This window comes from Opisthorchis viverrini (genome assembly GCF_000715545.1).
Source record: "Opisthorchis viverrini unplaced genomic scaffold opera_v5_33, whole genome shotgun sequence".
Classification (NCBI taxonomy): Eukaryota; Metazoa; Platyhelminthes; class Trematoda; order Opisthorchiida; family Opisthorchiidae; genus Opisthorchis; species Opisthorchis viverrini.
This window is the reverse complement of record NW_008751689.1, coordinates 2,099,049-2,113,555: the sequence shown is the minus strand read 5'-3', so window position 1 is coordinate 2,113,555 and position 14,507 is coordinate 2,099,049. Positions and strand designations below refer to the sequence as shown.

At 41.0% G+C, this 14,507-nt stretch overlaps 1 protein-coding gene across 1 annotated transcript in view; it reads right to left on the bottom strand.

The window, feature by feature from the left end:
• Positions 1-13,298, bottom strand: part of T265_02640 (hypothetical protein) — a gene marked incomplete at both ends in the record, with an annotated part of 38,230 nt that extends 24,932 nt beyond the window's left edge. The window contains 2 exons of the mRNA XM_009166938.1: positions 5,133-5,174; positions 13,134-13,298. Coding sequence (XP_009165202.1) covers positions 5,133-5,174; positions 13,134-13,298 — 207 coding nt within the window. The remainder of the gene's footprint in view (positions 1-5,132; positions 5,175-13,133) is intronic.
• Between the last annotated feature and the right edge of the window lie 1,209 nt (positions 13,299-14,507).

The window sequence follows — 14,507 nt, the reverse complement described above, 5'->3', positions numbered from 1 at the left end:
AATGCGCAGCTACCTACCCCCCCCCTTTCGATCATCTGTGAACGAAACTGTGGCAGCTACAACCAGTTTACGACCAGTACGCGGTTATTACAGCTGACAATAATGATGATGATAATGTGTGCAGCACATTCAGTTGTAGAATATCATAAACGAAAGACTCAATTGAGTCTCCCGGGAAAACAAATTTTATTTGCGAATGAGTGTATTTCTCGAAAGCAGTCCAACTTGGATTCAAGTAGAACATAAGTTTGATGGAAACTCGGTGACTTCGCCTACCTGATGAGCCCCAAGGAGGGCGAAATCGGTCGCGGGCTGTCGAAGAGTTTTCAGTAGTTTCCATAACGAAAAGTATGCCTACTCATTGAGTCTGGCTTCCCGGTAGACCATTGCTGCACCTTTTTACAAGGCCGTCTCATTCTTATAGGATACCGTTTTCACATGTTTACCTCTAGTATAGTTTTTGTTAATTACAGTGGTTGTATGGAATTTTAATTAGTTTGAATGGAGTTTGACCGTAAACGTGTTGTGAACACATACCTACTTCCACGTCAACTGTTAGTCTATCACTGTTTCACTGCTGCAAACTGAATGGTGGTGTCATCAAGACGTTATTCCAAGTATCAGTTCTTCTACAAAAAGCGAACAAAACGACAAACTTTGCGAAGGAATTTGGTGCCATATCAATAACTACCATTCTTGTGCTACGCAAGTATGAGGTTGAGATGACCCAATGGTTAAGGCGTGAAGTTGTTGATTGGATGGTCGAACCCGGGTTCAACAGCTCGACTCCTTCTGTGTAGGCTTGAGCAATCTGGAAGTATTTCAGCTCTCATGGTTTCTGGTTGTATGGGAGCTAGGCACTAAGAGGCTGCTACAGCCCATAGGTTATTTATTATTAATAATATTATTATCAACAATAATAATCCGCACACATGTGTGGAGTCTTCCAAACGCTGACAGACGGATATATATGGTGAATTAAATTATACATAGAAAACAAGATACTCACGATATGCTGGAGGATTTGTGTAGCTCTAGCAATTGATTTTTCAGCCTCGTCGAGGTATTTTCGAACTTAGAAGCCTATGTTCCTGAACATATGCTTGGGGCATCTGTTTCAAGGCAATCTGTTATGCTGATAAACAGAATCAAATATTTTGCGTCTAACAATCTGGGGTGAAATTCAATAAAAACTGAATTTCTTTCTTTTGGTAATGCATGACATGCACCGTGTTTTTCGAGCTCTTTGACTTAATACAAACCCATCTCAAGCTAAAAATCTGTGCTGTCACCTTTTGTTTGCAATGGCCATCTAAAAGACAGAAACCCGTAAGAAATTTCCAAGATATTTCTACTTTGGTATTATTGTCAACTTACTGACAAAGTCCTTAGGACATATTCCTCACTTCTCCGCCAGAGGAATGGTTGTGTGCTACCGACCCCCAATAACACCAGCACTACCCTACCATCACTACTACTAATGATTACCGGTGATGCGTACGGACCGGATATCGGTGAGCAATCTAAACGCCATTTGACTAAATGTGAGATACAAAACATTCCACTGTTCCTATTGGAAGTGAATTTTCTCAAATCCAGTTGCTTGCCAACTGACCATGGTTACGCAGGTCGCTGCTGGTCACGCCCATGATCAGCCTTATTCAAACTCTCATGCAGGCGTACACGCTGCCGTTCTGCCTGTCAATTCAGACGCCATAAGAATTAAAAAAACCGGAGCAGGCTTATCGTATAGCCGCATCGATGTCAATCAACATGACCGCTGGGCAAGGACAAGGCCGACAACATCGTTACAAACTAGACAGAACAATATAAAGGAAAAAGGAAGTTTTCCCGTTCTTGGGTTTGTATGAATGAGCTTTTGTATCAACTTCATATTGGTGAAGTGCTTAAATTAGGGTATCGTTAATGGTCAGTCCATTTCATGATATGAGAATATACATCAGAATGGGGGGAATCCTTTAGAGAGGATTCACTTATAAACGATATCGATTTATTCTAGAATAATTAAACCCATTCTTTGCTCATCAGAACTTCCATAGATATGCTGGGGAATTTCCCACCGATACAGAATGTGGAAAAATTCTCGGCATTACATATAAGTTGATCCACATCTGGCTTTTAGACTTAGCCTACAAGTGGGCGATTATATTTCAAAGGAATTTACCGCTGGCTATTTGGGTGTTTCCTTGAATGGATCCCAACATTCCACTTCACTGTTAGAGTTTCATTACAACTTCAACATGAATATTAATGAGAATGGTTATTGGAATAATTAGGTTCTAGGACAAGATGGTTGGTTTTTCCACCCCAAATGGATGGTATGTTTAGCCACACAGTTTGGGCTTGTCCATCCTGACCGATCGACTTTATAAAAGTGAAGGTGTCGTTGTTTTTCCTTAAAATCCGTCGTAAAAACTTCACTGGCTAAAGTTGGCAAACGTGATTTCACCATTGAATGTGAATATATTCTTATTTATTATCGTAAAATACGGTCGTCCCCAACAGGTTACATCAACTTGTTACTCCATTTTGCATATTCTTTGCAGTCTGCCAGAGGCACCAGGAATCCTACCACTTCCTGATATCAAATCCATAGTTGACGTTCAATTTCTATATTCTGGCTAAAAAAGTATGGGCCTTTTTTTACCATTTTACCGCCATATTTCATGGTGTGCCTCCGAAATAGACCTCTTCTTCTGAGAATTACCAGCGAGCATTCTTCGTCATTTTTCTTAAAGGTTTTTTTATTTCTAAAAAAATCCAACTGCTCTAGAAACCCCTAGTTACTTTTGCTAAGAAGTGACGTTTGAGACACTATTCTTTGAAATTCGTCAAAAGTTCCATGACCAAAAGCCACGTGACAATCCTGAACGAAGTAACTTGTGGGCGCCATCATGTTTCAAAGTGTAGCTAGCGCGATAATATAAGAGCGATGAACAATGTCAATTTTGGTAAACGACAAAACGCCCATTTGGGTGAATAATTCCGTCATCAAAAGCAGAACGTGCAATAAGGAGGGTTAGAAATTTAGAATACAGCTTTGCCACATTACTTGGTCATGGTTTTTCTTACATTTATCCGAATTACATTCTTAGTTTTGGCCTTGATGTCAGGGTTGTTTTTCAAATAAAATTTTTACACACCCCTAGACGTTATACATATTCACACTACTATATGTTTTTCATCGATAAACTCTCATTAAACTCATGACTTAATAGAGCAAAGTAACTTTTACGGCTGGAAAGAATGTTGGTAGCCCCGTTTATTTTGACGTCTGTTGGTTTATTCGCTGAGCTGAAAAATTTGGTTGCAGGTGTCTCATCATTAGTCGTGGTGAGTAGAAATGCGCTCTGAAAGGAATTGCAAGGTTGTTGTAACTGTGTGGGCTGGTATAAAGTCTACTCATCCAGGTGAGTTTTGAATGATCGTTGGTCGTTTGGGCAAAAACTCATTCTAGCTTTTTGCTTGGTTCCTCTCCTGGTTGGTGGACGTTCAAGTGGTCATGAGACTTGCCCCTTCAAGTCCCCATCATGACCTCTGTTCGTTTGCTGCTGATGTGCGTGCGCTATCGCGAACGGGCAATCATTCGTTTAATTTTTGTGGACTGTGATATTCTCTACAGGAAAAGCCATAACAAATAAAGTCATGTAGAGCTTAGACGTGATACAATAGTCATAAGATTGCTGAGAACTTCGACAGCCCACGACCGGTTTCCTCATTCTTGAGTCTCATCAGGTAGGCGCAGTCCCCGAGTTTCCGTTAATCTTATTTTCTACTTGAACACAAATTGCACGAAATCGGCTAAATACACTCATTTGCAAACCAACGCAGTTTTGCGCGAGACTCACCTAGAACCCAGCTGAATCTCCCACTTATGATCCTGCTTAAAAACATCATAAACGAGTAATTCAGCTGGGTTCCAGTTAGGTCTCCCGCAAAAACAAGTTGGTTTGAAAATGAGTGCATTCCGCTAATTCCATATAAAGTTTCTTGTCTGGATGGTCTCTTGTCGAAGAAGTCACACCAAGAACAACTAATGGCCAAGAGGTCATCAAGAGTGTTTTGTTTTGAAGAGGATCAACATACTTGCTTGCTTCAATTTCATCTCTGTGGTGGTGGACCACCCGAAAATTTCCGCACATCCCCTCAGATGAATTTCTATACTAAGAAAGTCAACCTATGACTTCGAAAAATTCATTTTTTGCTGATAACCCCAAAACTTTCTGCCCAAAGTAAAGAATTCACATTAACCACTTTTTCAGAGATAAAACCCAAAGTTAAGGACAAGTTTAGATTCTGCTTGGACGTTATCTTCCCTGGAAAGAAATAATCTAGTGAAATAAGGGCCAACGCACCAATTTCTCTCGAAAGAAAAAGCCACAGCAACTGTGTAGCACACAGTGAAGGAGCCGTTCGCACTTAGAGATCGGTTTTTTATACGCAATTAGTCCAGCTACCTAATTTGTGTTGGAATACTACAGGATCCAGGGCACCAGAAACGCATCTGGAAATTAACGATAGTCTCTCACAAGGTATCAATTAAAAACCAGATTCCTTGGGGCCAGGCCAGAGCACTTTCTCAAGGAAGTCTTTCTGCAGTTATTCACGAGTACCATTTCCATCGGCGTTTTTATCTGTACGCATCGACATCTCGATGTTAGTGGAAGAGTACGCTCGTGTTCTGGGATGTGTCCGAATGCATTACCTCACCAATTTTGTATAAAGGAAACAGGGCCTGAATACATCAGTCACAATGGGTCACTAAGCCCTAACCCTCTTATCCGCCATCTAGAACCACCTTAGACTTTTGTAGTAAGCAGGCGCCAATGGTACCGTCTTAGCTAATCCTAAAGGTTTACAGTGACTACTTGAAAACACCGAAACTCGACTGACGCGCAAATACATTTTCCAATCGTGTTGCTGCTTGCTTCAGATGGAGCATACATGTAGCAGCTCTCATTGCAGACTCTCAGTCAGTATTCACACAGTATGCACACCCCCACAGTATCCTTCGCTCCAAATTTAACAAGCGTTTGACGCTCTCAAAGATGTCCAACCCTTATCAATGTCTTGGTACATCACTTGTCACCTTTTTGTAAATCCACACCGACTTTTTTATCCTCTGTGAACTTGCTCGATAGGCGAAAGGAAATCTGAAGGAGGAAGAAGGAAACATGTAGCAAAAGGATCAGGTTTCATGAGGCTAGTGAAACAGAAAAGAAATTATTCATTACCTGGCAAGGCTGTAGATCTTAAAAGTCCATCTTCTTAACATAGTGTCACCCTACTGTCTCGAATAGAAAACCAGAAGCACATTATTGCCGTCTGAGAAGCTTTGGCTTGATCTGTGATTGAAACTGAAAATATTAATCCAAAACGCCCCCTCAGTTTTACCAGTTTGGTCTCATGTTGCAGGTCTTAGTCACCGTGTAAGCGTTGCTACTTGTGAAGTGTGTCTACAAAACGTACAAATTTAAACAAACAATATCTCAAGTGAAAGTAAAGTCAGATTACAACCAAAGTAAATCGAGCGCGCTTATTTAAGAAGCTGTCCTTAGAAAGGCAACAAAAGCCTGTGTTGCAAATGGCGGCACTGTCAATGTAAAATTCAAACTGCTACTTCAACGATGAAACTGATACCTGGCATTCAAGCATTTTAAAGCTGCTTTTTAGCACGGTTATATAATTCTTCTTTACCTTCATCCTCAGCCAACGTGGGTACAAGATGACAGCATCGCTTGCACTTGGAGGCAAACAATGACTTTCGTAGAAGCGACTGGGACGAACAGACTTAAAATACAGTACAGTCACAGTTGGCAAAGAGAGGCTATTCAGCTCATTTACAAACTAACGAAGGTATTTTGAGGATAATGGGAAGGGCTAAAAAGGAAGGGTTCTTAATTTCTCACAAGGAAGGAGCAAATATTTTCTCTGTGAAGGCCGGTCACCAACTTAGGGTCCTAGTGCAGAATCAACCAACTCAGTGTGAGATATCGAATTTCAAGGCATCTGTTCGGTCCAAGACTGAATCTTTATTTTAGTTGGCGAAGTCAGGAAGACTCTTTGAGTGTGGTGCACTATGTTCTGTACTTCCAATTATATAGAATTTCGTTGCCAAAACTGAATGCATATTTGAGAAAATGATCCACAATACAAACTGATGTCTTTTCGTTCTACTAAAGTATGCCCTTACAATAATCTGTTCTTTCAAATGTAGTAACGAATATAGTTAAGCCAGTGAGGTACCGGCTTTTGACTTCAAGTAGGATATTTATAGCTCATATTCCTCCTTTACAGTGAGAAAGAAACGTGTTTGACCAAACACAGTTACCGTAACTACCTATTGGAATCTCAAAAATTTAGAGATAGTAGTACATAAATATACGCAGCAAAAGTTTTTAGTAAATTTAAAAATTTCTTACGTTCTGTGAAGTTCAGGACCCAAGAGGAATATGAGAATCACTGCGGCGAAATTTCAGAACCCTTCAATATTTCTTCCCCACACTGTTGCTAGTGGACCTAAGTAGAGTGGGTTTTCGTGTGGAGACCACGCAGACTAGGCTGAAAAGTGTAAGAAAAATGACAAAGTTTGATGTTTTCTCGGAAGTGTTGTGTTCTCTCCATCGAAGTGCGTAGTCTTATGCCTCTAATAAGGTTTTGGAGACAGCCACACAGCTTAAGAAAAATACAAAGTTTGATGTTTTCTCGGAAGTGTTGTGTTCTCTCCATCGAAGTGCGTAGTCTTATGCCTCTAATAAGGTTTTGGAGACAGCCACACAGCTGCACTAACCATGTAGCAATTAAGTGTTCCAGTGCACCGAAAGTATCGAATGAGTAGGAAAATCACTCATAGTTGGAGCCAAGGGCGTACAATACATGCTCATCGCTCGTACCGAAGCTTTGGTGTGAACACTGATCATATTTGTACTATTCAGGTTTTTAAGAAATGATATTCAGGCGGACGAATCCACAAATTAATTTGGTGTCAAACGGTTAACTTGAATGGTTGCAGCATAACTTCTAGTTTGTGAACACGACAGTCTTTCTCTAACACTATTTTAATGTGTAATTTGGCCAGGTGGGTAAATTCGCTGTTCAAGTTGAAAATAAAGATCGTGAAATTCGGGGGCTGCCCCTACCAAGTGGGGTCCAAGAAGGTCGAAATAGGCAGCTGGTTGTCGAACAGTTCTACCAATAATATAAAAACCACTTTTGAAGAGCCTCTAAACGTGGATTTTTTATGGTCGCCAGATAGACTGGACGTTTTCTTGCGTAGAGTTTGAATACTCGAAAATCTTGATTCGCTTACCCCATATTTACATTCCGTTTACGATTCATCTTCACGATTCTTCTGGCCGCTCGTTTTCAGGGTAATATTACATAATTCGTGGTAAACTAGTGGGCTTGAGTGCTTCGTAGGCGCAGCTGTTTGGAGTGAATTCTCAAAAGCAGTCATTCTCGTGTTCGGACCAAGCACAATACCTGTGCTCTACGCAATGTATCAAGCCTTGCGCCACGTATTGTTCGACGTATTCAAAGACCTTTCAAAATAGACTGCGGTGTGCTTGGCTCTGTTCTGGAACTGGGAAGAAGAAAGCAATTGAGTACATATACAGACTGGTTGAAGGATGATAGACACACTCTAAGAAAGCATTGACACATGACTCCTGTAGTCGACTCTTAATTACTCTGCTGTGATGTAAACACAAATACTCATCCTGAAAGGGTTGAAATAAATTGACATTCCACCGCTATAGAGAAGTTCAAGGAACAGCTGGCATATCTGTTGTTGGGTAAAAGCCTCAAACAATCTAACATTTTCAATATTCTCGGGTTAAAATTATATAATTATTACTTGCAAGACCTGGTAGGCAAATTGCTTTGCCGTCGGATGTAAACAACGGAGGTGTCAAAATAACATTGTTCGTTCCCGTTTGATTTTTTCCAGCTGGCGTTAACAGTCACGAGTTATCCGAAACGCCCTGCAGTATTCATGTTGAGGCGTGCCAATTGTGTTTTGAACGGAGCCGCGGGTGTGAATCCTAGTGTTCCTTGTAGACTTGGGGTAATATATATGCGACTATTGACTATACCAAGAATGGTTCAAGGTCTGCTGTATATTAACTTCTCAAAACTATGCTCGCAAAATTCGCTGACCGACAAATATAGCTGAAAAATTACTGAAATTATACTTCCGTCCTAAGGATAGGATCTGTAACCGGTCTGGGATTGGAATGTTGCTCAAAAGCTGAGTAATCACCAACCGCAACGTGAAAGTTCGCTTTGTGTTATAACGTCTCCTCCCATCTTGTCGCATTTTGAATTCTTTCCCGTTCGGAATTCCACAGGTTAAATTCTACGCACAACTTCGTACATTCGCTTACCCTGTTGCTCGAGAGGTGGAATCTGTATCCCTTGCTAAGTCAGACTAGAACAACTTTATACCGGTGTGTGTAGGTGTGTGAAAGGATAACCGGATAGTTCAGCCGCGACATGTACCTATCCTGAATTTACGATGAATTTCCGGTTAGTCCCTTCTATGCAACAATCAAGGGATTGGTTGTAAGTGAGCTCGCCAGAATTGCACATGAGCCGGCTAATACATGAAAGTGTGTACTCAATGGTTGACGAAAAATCAAAATCAAACAGAATATATTCGTGTGTACTTTATTCCTTGATATGCAATACAGAATTTGCCAGTATAATTAGTTGTCTACTTTCTAAACCCAAAGCAATAAAGGTAAATCCACATCAGGTATGTCTAGCGAAGGAGTTTCCTATGGAATTCACTTCATCAGCGACTGAGCTGGAAAAACATATTTTAACTGTTGGTCCCAATCAATCATTTTTCCGAGGTTCTACCGAATTCGCGCTATCTAATCCCAATATTACAATGCAGAAATCGCTACACTGCTGTGACCTTTTCGTCTATGGATACCAAATAATGCACACAATATTCCCAAAAAAGTGTCTTGTTATGGCCATGTCTGGGATTTTACGAGTGCGTGGTCAGCAACGCAAATTCCTCAGCTTATCCTGTGCGCATACGATTTAGCACTGTATAAGAATCGAATTTAGTCATCTCAGAACAATGAAAGTGCTTCACAGTGGGGCCATCCGAACATTCCTTCAACTAACCTCCTTCCAAAGATAAGGAAATGTACCTCTTATGCGATCAGCTGTTATAGGGCGAAATTAACCCTTAACTACTCCATGAATGTTGGTTCTTCACGAAAATAAACCGTAGTTCTGTTGCACAATGTACTGTACTGAAGGTTTGAGATCGTTGCGATCAGGTATAGTTGTTCATTTTTGGGATAAATTGTACACATTTTCAACAAGACAGAATAAGGCACCGAACTGCCATAAAAGCCCAGCTAGAATTGTTGCTGCTTCATGCGCGTGCTGCTAAAGAATAATACCGTGTGCTTCGGTTAATTCATCAAATTTCTTACCATACATTCTTGTTTTTACCTTGTTTCATTTTCTTCACAGGATATGTATTCGTCACAAATGCATAAACATGCGCCTTTCTGCCTTCTCTGTGTGTGTCACTTGCTGTATCCATTATTTTCTTGGACACATTTATGGTCGATGATTCCAACCTATATAGTCACATCACATCCATGCGTACGCTGTCTTGTTTATCCGCTGTCCAATGGAATTTGGAAAACTAAAAGCAAACGCCGGATAGCAGAAAATACATGTCTCCTTTTTTCTCAACTGACTTCACCCCCATATTTCGTAATTCAACTCAGGATGACATTTATTCGCAAACGGTTTGCATAGAACTCAGATGCGTTTCACTTCACACTGAGATACGACCTGACAGCTCTTTGTAACATGGATATATTTCAAATAGTCGCACCACTCGATCAACTCAATCATAGAAAAGGGGAAAAATGCCTCCACCCACACAAGTTCCTCTTACCCAATGAGTATTTTGGATCCAGATTTGTTTCACTTCGTATTTCGATATCATCTTCAAGTTGGAGTATTCTGACCAGGAAGGGTATCAAACCAAGTTTTACGCCGGGACTCAAGATATTTCGTTGCTATCCACTTGAACAAGTTATCTGCTGTACATTTACAACCAGTTCTTGTTAAGTTGATTTTTTTCTTTTTCCGGAATAGGGAGAACGTTTTTGTACCATGCAACACACTGCTCCTGAATTACCCATTCAGCAAGAAATGTTAATCACTACCGTATAAACTCTGTAAATAATAGCCGAATTATTCAGCCTAATCCCTACGAAATGCCTCCTTATCAGCCCTTTTTATGTCTGCACGTCCTTAGGATTTTCAAAAGACATTCTGGTAATATTTCTGAAACTGGACGGGAAAACCTTAGAGATTCCTGGTAGGCATCCGAAGATGGCTAAATATAGAACAATAATAGGCTTTGTGGAAACTGTTTGACACTACTACACTACCGGTATCACCCAATTTGGGGCTCAACAGATATTTGTATGTTCAAATTGTCATCAGTTGTATCTTCCAAATGAGCACAGAATGGTGCATAAGCGGATGTGTACAGGCGTCTTCACAGACTAAGAAGATTAAGAAGCCCAAATTAACTTAAGCTGACTCGCTTCTGTGTTGTCAGTGTTGTCATACCAGTAAATAAACTTTATAGCCTTGAGTACTGCTTCATTTGAGGTGATCTTGCAGTGTCAACACAATGAACAATAGATTCAGCTGCAAGTCAGTTGAGTGTCTTTTCCCCATTTAATATCATCTTTATCGACAGCTGGAAGTTGTTGCTGTAATAAACTTAAGGTGCTCCGAGGTGCTTCTTACCCGGAGGTCAAACGCACGTAGGAAACCGCTGAAAAAACTTCAAATTCGTATCAAAACGTCCCACGACAAAGGTCGAGTCATCTTGACAAATTATGAAATGAGGTTTATGCTTTGTTTTAATTATCCCTCGGTTTTATGAACATCCATTAGCGTTCATATTTTTGTTTGAGGTCTGTCACTTGCAATTTTTCGGTTGATGGTACGTGCATTGAGGTATCAAGAATATGGGGAAATCACGTGCTCTTTTAAGAAAATGTGTTACGCAAACTCATATGCCATGGATTTGATGGTCATCCTAATGGGCAAACTTCATGCCATTCTCTCACGTTGTTTAGATTTTTCTCTCGTTCGCAGGAAGCGAAAGCGTACAGTGTACTTCTGAAAGATGATGATTTCTTTGGAGTCATAATTAACTTCCTAGGCAGCTCATTATATCACTGAAGTGAAATCCTGTTGAATGTGTTCATTGAATGTGAATGAATTCCTGATTACCTTCAAAACAAGGCTGTACATCATTTTTTTGAGTATAATCGATTTTAATCAGGCACTACATATATTTTCACTCACTATACAGACAAAAAGAGAATGGCAAGTAGCCTACGGAAATCAAGAACGACCTGATTATCTCGGTCAACTGGTGCTTCAAAGGTACTAATGGATAATGATTCAAGATTATGGGCGACTCATCAGATAGCCCTGTTCGCACATGGAGTTGGGATTTAATTATGAGAGAGTATTTGAAAAACAAAATCCCAAAACCCCTTGAGGAGTAGTAAATTACCACGTCTCTGAATTATGCAAGTCTGTAGTTATTTTGAATTGAGCGCCAGTAGGTCAGTTAGTTAAAGGCCCAGGAAGTGTATGTAGTGCTTCGGCCAACAGACCTGTCATGGTACGTCACACAAAACTAGCCAACAAGAGGGTGTCTGTTCAATCCAGCAGGAACAATGGATTAAACGATTACAATACTCATATAGTTGCTGAAAACTCTTCGACAGCCCACAACCGATTTCACCCTTCTTGGGGCTCATCAGGTAGGCGCAGTCCCCGAGTTTCCATCAAACTTATTTTCTGCTGAACATAAATTGCACGAAATTAGGAAAATACCTTTATTTGCAAACCAATTTGATTTTGAGGGATACTCACCTGAAACCCAGCTGAATCTCTCGTTTATGATGCTTTAAGCAACTGAATATGCCGCACCAAGCCACCTCACGTTTAAGTTGGTACGATATTATAGATATCGCGATACATGTATGGACTTAATGCACCTCTCAAGGTTGCTAGAAACCCGTGGATAGCCTATAGCATTTGTCCTTCTTGGGGCTTATCATAAATTAGAGACTCAGCTGAGTTTCAGGTGAGTCTCTCGCAAAACCAAATCAGTTTGCAAATGAATGTATTCCGCTAATAACGAACGAACTTGTTTATTCGTTAATCCGAAGAGGCTGATTTTGGTTTACCGTAAGGAGCACCACTTGAAACCTTTACACTTGCACACTCTCCCTGGTCTCCTGTGAAAAATGCGGAATAAATGGTGACAATAATCATTCGTGGGTATAGTATGTCTGCCAAGTTCCAAATCAAATGAACAAACATACAGTGAACTAAGGAGAAAAGTGGACCTTCGTTTCTGTTCCAAATTACATGACGGTTGACTCTCCGTTTCATGTCTAGTCCTCTATACGGAGTCACACAGTTGCCACATAGTCAAGAAACAAAGGATGCGCATTGGTGTACGTATACGGATGTGTTTTTGATGTGCATGTTTAGCCAACTTAATGCAGTATTTGTAGAAATACTGCATAAACTGTCATCCCTGGTTCACGAAATCTCCATTGATGCAAGTGATTTCACATAACATAGACATTAAACTAGCTTGGTTTTAAAGAGATACTAAACTAGATCCTTGTTGAAACTCTCGTTTATGATGCCCTTCAAATGAATGTGCTGCCGCCTCATGCTTCGCATTCCGGATGTTGCAGTATATTTTCTTGAGGGAACACACTACGCGGAAAACTCTCAACTGAGCGTATTCTGCGAATTTGGTGTTCAGGTAGAACAAGACGGAAACTCGGGGGTCTGTGCTTACTTAATGAGCCCCAAGACGGGCAAATTCGGTCGAAGAATTTTCAGGAACCTTAAGAACATTGTCATTCGTCATCACTTATTGTAGAAATAAGTGACGAACAGATTTCTAATGGTTGAATTGCCGTATCAGTACCAGAGATGAAATCCAAGTAGCGCTCGTCTGTTCGCATCGATTCTATACTTGCCCTTTCCCAATTTACTTGAAGCTGCCATGCACACACCTTTTTATTAGTAAACACAAAACATATGTCGGAGACGGGCTTCTTCGCATGTGGATGGCCAGTCTTCTGGGTGGAGACAAAATACCTGCGCATGACAACTTTACCCTTTTCCGCCCGCGGATCATCGGGTCCTTCCCGTTTGATGGAGGGTGAGAAAGAGGTCATCCGATGAGAGATGGCTGTGTTGTGGTGATGTAGTAGTGTGGTGCGGTGCGGTGTGGTGTGGTGTGGTGTGCGGTTGTTTACCAACTGACTTCTAACCAGTCGCGCCAAACAAACATGCGCTCTGATGGAACAACAGTCAGTGCGTGTGATAATCGAACGTGATTAATGACCAGGTTGTGACAGGATGACAGTGTTGGATTGGAACAATCCCATGAGGTTTCGGAAGATCGGTCGTCTGTGTGTCTGATGGAGGGTTTTGTATAGAATTTCAATATTTCCGCGGGGTGTTTATTTGATTAAACACCGGTTATCAGGTCTTTTCGAGACCAGTCCGCTTTTCCTAAGTCGATTTAAAATGAGATGCATCAAAATCACACCGGCTTGAAGCCTCCTCTGACGCAATGAACGGCAGGCAGGAGCAGAACTTTTTGTAACTACCGATTCCTCATTGAGAGCCCCGGGCGTAATTAGAGCGGAAAAGTCACAGTGAAAAACCGCGCATCCCAATTAGCAGTGATTTGCCGTTTTACCGAAGCATGACTGATGAGGCACTGCGGCCGAGAAAATGATAAAAATGTGTTCAAAAGTGAGTACTATCAGTCTCATCACTACCGAAAGCACTTATTCTACCGCTACACTAGCTATACAACCATATCACCAAGAAAACTATCCCAAGCTGTACCAGTGAACTGTACCATGGCTAGTCATAATCACCGCATTCCGGGTGAGCACATCAGAAATATGACCACCCTAAGTTTGCACTGTACAGTGTATAAGTCATAATCACGCATTCCGGGTGAGCACATCAGAAATATGACCACCCTAAGTTTGCACTGTACAGTGTATAAGAATCAATTGAGTCGCTATTGTTGCTGCGTTAACCACGACAAAGCAGCTGAGATTAAGGTAAGTAAGTTCATGACAAAATTACATCAGAGTTAGTGACAATGCTGCTAAACATCCCGTGACCAAACGGTCAAGTGTTCAACCACCAAGTCGGAAGGTTGCGGCTTCGAAACTCCCTCAGGTTCATGAGATGCGCACTGTTGATGATTCATAAAAAGGACGAAAGAGCTGTACAGTGCTTCTAGGCTTTTCAGCATAGATGAGCTTCCCTGATAGAATGAATTCCTTACTGAAAAAATAATGTTGTTTATCTCTGGAGAGCATTGTCACAGACAGAATAAGTGAATGCAGGCGGTGAAAGTG